The following is an 8,847-nucleotide window of genomic DNA, read 5'->3' on the forward strand; positions in this document are numbered from 1 at the left end:
GGAAATAGCAGAGGTCTGACCATCATTTTCCTGTCCTCACTGGATACAGGTGTGGTGCCAGAGGATTGGAGGACTGCCAACATTGTACCTCTGTTTAAAAAGGGAGTGAGGAGTAGACTGAATAATTACAGGCCAGTCAGTCTAACCTTAGTAGTGGGCAAATTATTGGAATCTATTCTGAGAGACAGAGTAAACTGTCACTGAGAAAGGCACGGATTAGTCAGCATGGATTCGTTAAGGGAAGATCTTGTCTGACCAACTTGATCAAATTTATTTTAAGTAGTAATAAGGAAAATAGATGAGGGTAGTGCAGTTGATGTGGTCTACATGGAATTTAGCAAGGCTTTTGACAAGATCCCACATGGCAAACTGATTAAAAGATAAAATCCCTTGGGATCCAGGGAAATGCAGAAAGGTGGATACAAAATTGGCACAGTGGCAGGAAACAAAGGGTAATTGCTGATGGGGGTTTTTGTGACTGGAGGGCTGTTTCCAGTGACGTTCCGCAGGGCTCAGTACTGGGTCCCCTGCTTTTAGTGGTGTATATATGGTTTGCGGCTGCCTGCAATGAATTTGGCCTAACCATCAGCCTCAAGAAAACGAACATCATGGGGCAAGACGTCAGAAATCCTCCATCCATCAATATTGGCGACCACGCTCTGGAAGTGGCTCAAGAGTTCACCTACCCAGGCTCAACTATCACCAGGAACCTGTCTCTAGATGCAGAACTCAACAAGCGCATGGGAAAGGCTTCCACTGCTATGTCCAGACTGGCCAAGAGAGTGTGGGAAAATGGCGCACTGACACGGAACACAAAAGTCCGAGTGTATCAGGCCTGTGTCCTCAGTACCTTGCTCTATGGCAGCGAGGCCTGGACAACGTATGTCAGCCAAGAGCGACGTCTCAATTCATTCCATCTTCGCTGCCTCCGGAGAATACTTGGCATCAGGTGGCAGGACCGTATCTCCAACACAGAAGTCCTCGAGGCAGCCAACATCCCCAGCTTATACACACTACTGAGTCAGCGGCGCTTGAGATGGCTTGGCCATGTGAGCCGCATGGAAGATGGCAGGATCCCCAAAGACACATTGTACAGCGAGCTCGTCACTGGTATCAGACCCACCGGCCGTCCATGTCTCCGCTTTAAAGACGTCTGCAAACGCGACATGAAATCCTGTGACAAGTCGTGGGAGTCAGTTGCCAGCGTCCGCCAGAGCTGGCGTGCAGCCATAAAGGCGGGTAAAGTGTGGCGAGTCGAAGAGACTTAGTAGTTGGCAGGAAAAAAGACAGAAGCGCAAGGGGAGAGCCAACTGTGTAACAGCCCCGACAAACAAATTTCTCTGCAGCACCTGTGGAAGAGCCTGTCACTCTAGAATTGTCCTTTATAGCCACTCCAGGCGCTGCTTCACAAACCACTGACCACCCTCAGGCACTTATCCATTGTCTCTCGAGATAAGGAGGCCAAAGAGATTAACGATATGGACATAAATGTAGGGGGCATGATCAAAAGGTGTGCAGATGACACAAAAGATTGGCCGTGTGGTAGATAGCGAGGAGGATAGTAGGCTGCAGCAAGATATTGATGGTTCTGGTCAGATGGGCAGAAAAGTGGCAAACGGAATTCATCCCAGAGAAGTGTGAGGTGATGCATTTGAGGAGGTCAACGGAATACATGATTAATGGGAAAATACTGCAAAGTGGAGAGGAAGTGAGGGACCTTGGAGTAAATGTCCACAGATCCCTGAAGGTAGCAGGACAGGTCGATAAGGTGGTTAAGATATATGGAATCCTTTTCTTTATGAGCCAAGATATAGAATATAAGAGCAGGGAGGTTATGCTGGAACTGTATAACTCATTGGTTAGGCTACAACTTGAGTACTGTGTGCAGTTCTGGTCACCTCATTACAGAAAGGATGTAATTTCACTCGACCGAGTACAGAGGAGATTTACGAGGATCTTGCCGGGACTGGAAAAATGCAGCTATGAGGAAAGATTGGACAGGCTGGGGTTGTTCTCCTTGGAACAGAGAAGGGCGATCCGACTGAAATGTACAAAATTTTGAGGGGCCTGGATAGAGTGGCGGTGAAGAATCTATTTACCTTAGCAGAGAGGTCAGTGACCAGAGGGCATAGATTTAAAGTGATTGGTAGAAAGATTAGAGGGAAGATGAGGAAACATTTTTCATCCAGAGGGTGCTGGGGGTCTGGACCTCATTGCCTGAAAGGGTAGTTGAGGCAGAAATCCTCAACTCATTCAAAAGAAGTCTGGATATGCACCTTAAGTGCTGTAATCTGCAGGGCTATGCACCAAATGCTGGAAGGTGGGATTAGGCTGGGTGGATCATTTTTTGGCTGGCAATGACACAATGGACCAAGTGGCCTCCTTCTGTGCCATAAACTTTCTATGATTAAAAGGCACTATATAACTGCAGGGTGTCAAAATGTAGATCAAGAGTCAGATTTTCAAGTTGGAACATGTGGGCAGTAGGGTTGAAAATCAAAGTCTCTTACCTTAGCATGCACCTCCTGCTGATTCACAAAATTATCTGCAGACAATCGCAGCTTCGCAATGCGAGTATCCCAAGTATCTTTTATTAAGGTCCGGATTTCATCGGCTTTGGGAATGTTGTCTGAGGCACTGGAGAGGGAGAGTAAATATACTTAGTACGACTGCACCACCACGCTGAAAGCAGCAACCAGACAATAAAGCACATCCAAGTTACGTTTTACTTTTGGAAAAGGCTATTCCTGGGATGTGGACACTTTCTATGGTTAGTCGTGTCTTCCTTACATCACTTCAGAGAGTATCAAGAGTCAATCGTACAGTACAGGACCACAGTCACTGGTAGACCAGTACCAGAATCACTAAATGACTGTACCCCTTCAGCCTATGTCATTGACTCATGCTCTGCCCACTGGGGGAAAGCTGTGTGCGCATGCATAAATGCAGGCTGTGTGTGGCTACCCAGGCGGGTACTTAATGCCCAGAGAATACAGGAGTGTCCTCCTTTCATATAGAAATAAAAATATACATAGAATTTACTGCCAGAAACAGGCCATTCGGCCCAACTAGTTGAGTGCTGGTGTTTATGCTCCAAAGGGGCCTCCTCCCACTGCTCTTCATCTAACCCTATCAGCAGAACCTTCCACTCCTTTCTCCCAGTGTTACCTAGCTTTCCCTTAAATGCATCAATGTTATTTACCTCAACTAGTCCCTGTGGTAGCAAGTTCCACATTCTAACCACTCTCTGATAAAGAACTTTCTCCTGAAGTCTATACTGGATTTGTTGGTGACGATCTTACATTTATGGCCCTCAGTTTTGGTCCAGTTCCTTTATAAAGAAACCGGATCCAGGAGAGTGCCCCAGAAAGTTTTAACGTAGCTTCATGACGCACTGGTGTTATATTCCAAATAAGCGTCAGTGCCTGAAAAGGATTAGACTGACACTTGGAACCAGTCTATACAGGCAGGGGGAGCTTTCAAGTTAGTTGCAAATGGGATCATCACCAATTGTCATGTTTCACAGGTGCACAAAGAATGCCCACCTGTCTAAAAATAGCTTTGAAAACTAAGTATTCGTATATAGGGGGTATTAACCACCCACCTCCTAACCAAGAACACTCCGTACTCTCCTGTAGGATAAAAGTTAGGCATGACACTTAGCTGGTTCAAAACTGAACGTCAGTGAAGTAAAGGTCTGCCTTTTAGCTTTTCTTCTCTTTGCACTATCTGCCCACCTGGTCCTGTACCTTAGCCAATGCTGCTGCCAATTAGCCACTGCGAGATGCACACAACAGCCCAGAGTGATGCTGCTCTTTTTTGGGTGTGGGTCAGGGGAAATGATGATTGTTCGAGCGCCTGATCCATGGTCGGAGACCCATCTAACATAACCAATCTGGTGACATGGGGAAATACAGGTATGAGCTCATGTCCCATAAAATGGGTGCACCCAACTTGGCCAACATACCAGAAGACAATCCTCTCATTTCTACGCACATCAAAAGCAATTACATTTACTGTTCCATCTGTTGTTCGAGTTACACTTTTAAGTGGTTTAATCCCATTTTAAAACAAAGTACCATTAATCAGAACAGGAATCAGCTAATGGGAGCAATTCATAATGTCATCAGCAGCAACTTCCAAAATATTCAGCACCAGAAGCCAGTAGTATCAAAGCGGTATTATACACAAGTTTCCTCTAACTGGGCTATGGTACTTTCAATGACACAACAAAAGGCATATGCAGCTGTAGGATGTGGGTTTGCATCTTGATTTTCCACACGGTCAATTCCCAAACAGATCGGGGAGCTGCTGAGCCATAGGAAGACAAGGAGGGAATTATCCCAAACCACTTAACGTCCAGTTCAAGAGTGATAGAAGCAGGATGGAGACTGCTGATTGCATCGGGTTTGGTTTTGATGTCAATCTATCATAGTTGATTGCCAATTCTTACTGCCAAGGCTCACACACAGAGAGAGTCATCAGAGGATGAGCCATATCGCAGTACGAAGTTAACAGAATTAGAAGAGGAGTGGGGGGTGGAAATGAGGTGAATCATTGTTACTGCATTTGCTGGCTTCTGTGCACCACTTACTGATTCAACAGTAATTTAGTCAGCTCCATGTAGTGTGGGCTGGGCATCGGGGTGAAGGTTTCTTCTTTACGCTCCTGTTCCTTGATTTGTTCAAGTTTTTCTGAAAGCAAGCAAGAGAAAATGTTTATACCACCAATACCTTTAAACCTGATTTACATCCACATCTTATGCTATAATTGAAGACGGTATGGGTATACATAATAGTCAGTGGGAAGCGCTCTCACCTGAGTCAGAAGGTTAATACAAGAACATAAAAAAAAAGCTGGCCATTCAGCCCCTCGAGCCTGTTCTGCCATTTAATAAGATCATGGCTGATCTGATTGTGGCCTTAAGGAGGGAGGAGAGAGCGAGCGAGCGGAGGAGAGAGAGCGAGCGAGCGGAGGAGAGAGAGCGAGCGAGCGGAGGAGAGAGAGCGAGCGAGCGAGCGGAGAGAGAGCGAGCGAGCGAGCGGAGAGAGAGCGAGCGAGCGAGCGGAGAGAGAGAAACCAGTTCCAGCTAACATTTGAACCCTGCTGAGACAATTTGAAAGCCAACTGCCGCAGAGAAAAGATAGTGCCTTTGAAATATCTCCTCTACCTATGAAAACTGAACTAAGAATATCAACACTGTCTTCAAACTGAAGTAACCCAGCAAATAGAAGAGCATTAGCAAACAGGCCTGCAACTTCAAAACTCACCTTCTGAGAGGATCCCACAGGTTTGCGTGAAATAACAGACTTCTACACCTTGAACTCTTAACACCTCTTACCCTTTCCCTTCTATCTATCGGAACAGACCAAATCTGAAGTACCTAGTCTGAGGGGTGTGACTGCCTCCTGGCTCAAGTCCCACTCTAGAGACTTGAGCACAAAAGTCCAAGCTGTCACTTCAGTGCAGAACCGAGGGTCTGCCACATTGTCAGATATACTGTCACACCGAGGCCCCAACTGGCCTCTCGGGTGAACATAAAAGATCCCACTGCACAATTTCAAAGAAATGTTCTTCCTGGTACTGTGGTCAGCATTTATTCCTCAAGGAGCATCACTAAAACATTCTTTGTACTTCTTTCGATTTAGTATGCTGTATTTGTTGTTCATGATGCAGTCTCCTCGAAATTGGGGAAACCAAATGCAAATTGGGTGATCGCTTTGCAGAACACCTCTGTTCAGTCCGTAAGCGTGACCCAGAGTTTCCGGTCACTTGTCATTTTAATTCTCACTCCCCCCTCTCCCCCGCCCCCCCCCCCCGCCCCCCTGCAATCTCCTACGCTCAAGGTATAACACCTCATCTTTCAACTAGGCCCTTTACAACCTTCTGGACTTGACAGTGAGTTCAACAATTTCAGATCACAATCACTGCTTTCATTTTTTTGGACAGCAACTTCAGTAATGATTTTGCTGTTGTTATTTACATCTTCTCTAGACCCATCTTGTGTTTCTTTTCTTGTCCCATTACCATCCCGTTTTGCCATTTAATCACTTCTGCCTTTCACTAAATCACAGACCTTCCCTTTTGTTCTTTCCTCCCCTTCCCCTGAATCTGTACTCGCTTAAAAGCAGTTACATCTCTAACTTTCTCCAGTTCGGACGACAAATCACCGACCTGAAAAGTTAACTCTCTTTCTCTCTCCACAGATGCTGTCCAACCTGCTGATCATTTCCAGCATTTTCTGTTTATATTTCAAATTTCCATTATCTGCAGTATTCTGCTTTTGTGTCACTGAGAGATTATCTAGTCTTAAAATTGCTGTTTGTAGATGCTTGCTGTGCGCAAACTGGGTGCTGGGTTTCCTACATTACAAAAGTGACAACACTTCAATAGTACTTCAATCAGCTGAGATGTGCTTTGGGATGTCTCAAGGTTGTGAAAGGTGCTTTATAAATGCAAGTCTTTCTTTCCTTTACTGATACTTGAGAGAATGTCAGCTGTATGCAGTTACAGAACACAGCAGTAAGTGAATGTCTTGCCTTCTGATGAAAAATAATGCATAGAAACAAGCAATCATAAACTCCTCATGCCCTTGAGGTGTCAATCTTTGATCAGTAGTAGCATTCTGGCCCAAGTCTGAAGGTTGTGGGTTCAAGCCCCACTTCAGCACAATCTAGGCTGACAATGCAGTGCAGAACTGAGGGAACACTGCACTATAGGAACTGCCATCTTTTCGATCAGACATTAAACGGAGGCTCCAACTGGCCCGTCATATGGGCATAAAAGATCACAAAGGCACAATGACGAGCAAGGAAATTCTTGCAGCCAATATTTATTCCTGAAAATTACTAAAGCAGATTATCTGGTCATTTGCTGTGTGACATTTGCCTAGATTGAAACAGTAACCACATTTCAAAAGGTACTACATTGGCTGTGAAGCACTTTGGGATATCCTGAAGATGTGAAGGGTGCTATACAAATGCAAGTTATTTCTTTCTCAGGACTGCAGCATTTGAAAAGAATGGCACTGGGTACAGCACATTAGATCACCAACATGATGGCACCATCAGGCATTGACAAGGAGCACCCCCAAGGCACTTTACATTGAGTGGCAGCCAATCAACAACAGCAATAGTCTTCACACAAACCTCTCTCCCTTTCAGCTACGGAATCACAAGCCTTGAAGCAAGATAAATGGAAATAGCAACACAAGGGTGGTGCAGACTTTGAGTGCTACTTCCCTCGGGAATTATTATGACAACATACACAAGCCAGTGGCAGCTCAGGCTTAACATGGATTTGGAAGCAAGTCATCTGCCCTCTCAGCCACAGACTGTAGGAGGCCTGGAGAAATTTCCCCCATGGGCAGCAACAAACAGTATTTTAGATATATCCATGTTAGCTTCCTATCCGAAGCTCAAACACACCAAGATAACTCACCCACATCCATCCAGTCTGGCACTACGATTCTGCACTTCTGTCTCTGTTTCAGATTAATAGCAAGCCACACAGGCACATCGACAGGAAGCCCTGGATTGAATGGTCCTAAATCTCCCTGTATACAAAAGCCATCAAAAGTACAACATGGCTATAGTTAATATGCAAATTAAATTTACACAAAAATCAAATACCATCAAAAGTGGATTAAATAGTAATTTATCCCATTACCATATGTTGAGCCTTGCAATATAATTGGCTACTGTATTTTCCTACACAAGTTACTTTTCAAAATAGCTATAAACGAAGCACTTTAATACATTTCTGAAAGCTATATTACAGAATTGCATAAATGCAAATCTTTCTTTGCTTTCATATACAAAAAGGCAAGATTTAGCCAGTTAGGGTTAAAGCTGATCAGTTTTCACTTGCATACAATATCAGGAGTGCGATTTTAACATCAAAAGGAGTGAAACATTACAAACCTATTTGAAGACCTGCAGCTCTGCTAACTTACACGACATACTGAAGAATTAGGGGGGGGGAAACACTTCGACTAGAATCAGTGAGATTTGATTGGTGCAAGTTTAATTTGAAAAGAGAGAGTCTGGATTCAAGTAGTTCATCATATGCTCTGAACCAGACAATCCTCCTGATCCAGGTTCCAACAGACTGAAGGAAAAGATTTCCACCAGCTCATCAGCATTTGTTGACATAAGGGTAAATGCTTTAAAAACATCTTGCCTTTTAGTTTGCATACATCTGTAATGTGTGAGAAATATCTCAAACGTGCTTTGCGTAACTGTAAAAGTAGGCAAATACACCAATTCTTCTCACCCAGTCATAGCAAACCATTTAACCTGGGTTATATAAAGCAGATTGCTACAGCAGTGAGACTCACGGTTATTAAATAGATTTTATCCAAGCTGAAGTTGGGTATAATGGTCACACTCTGTTTCTCTGCGATAAACTCCACCTCCGAGGGGTCCATGCTTACCGCCCGCCGCTCTCAGAGTTTAAATATCCCGCCAGAACCCTGAGACACCACTGGAACCCTGAAACAACTTCCCGCGTAAACACAACCCGGAAGCAGCACCGCTGCCACTCACGGAGGGTCAGCCCCGCCCCTTGACTGCACGCCCCGCCCATCAAGCGCCAGTTCCCGCCCCCTCCATCCAACCATGCCCAGTTTCTCAACTCTTGAGTGGCAGCTTGTTCACCCTATAAGGGAGTAATGCAGTTTTGACAAACTAAACTTTTTTTTAAAAAATCACTTTTCACTAAAGTGCAACTTTTTTCTTTTGTGTTGTTCAACTCCACAATATAACTGTATATGCTCCAAATTCCAATTGGGAACTTAGAAATCTTATCACCTCCCCAAGATATCCCACACATTTTTCAACCAATGTA

General features: G+C 44.6%; 1 protein-coding gene across 2 annotated transcripts in view; it reads right to left on the bottom strand.

Annotated features, from left to right (window-relative positions):
• Positions 1-8,509, bottom strand: part of gins2 (GINS complex subunit 2) — a 47,431-nt gene extending 38,922 nt beyond the window's left edge. For both annotated transcript variants that reach the window (XM_068049869.1, XM_068049868.1), the window contains exons 1-4: positions 8,339-8,509; positions 7,441-7,555; positions 4,595-4,694; positions 2,511-2,637 (exon numbers count right to left, since the gene is read on the bottom strand). In XM_068049869.1, the coding sequence (XP_067905970.1) occupies positions 2,511-2,637; positions 4,595-4,694; positions 7,441-7,555; positions 8,339-8,428 (432 nt within the window). In that variant the 5' untranslated portion in view covers positions 8,429-8,509. The remainder of the gene's footprint in view (positions 1-2,510; positions 2,638-4,594; positions 4,695-7,440; positions 7,556-8,338) is intronic.
• Between the last annotated feature and the right edge of the window lie 338 nt (positions 8,510-8,847).

Source organism: Heterodontus francisci, chromosome 17 (assembly GCF_036365525.1).
Source record: "Heterodontus francisci isolate sHetFra1 chromosome 17, sHetFra1.hap1, whole genome shotgun sequence".
NCBI lineage: Eukaryota > Metazoa > Chordata > Chondrichthyes > Heterodontiformes > Heterodontidae > Heterodontus > Heterodontus francisci.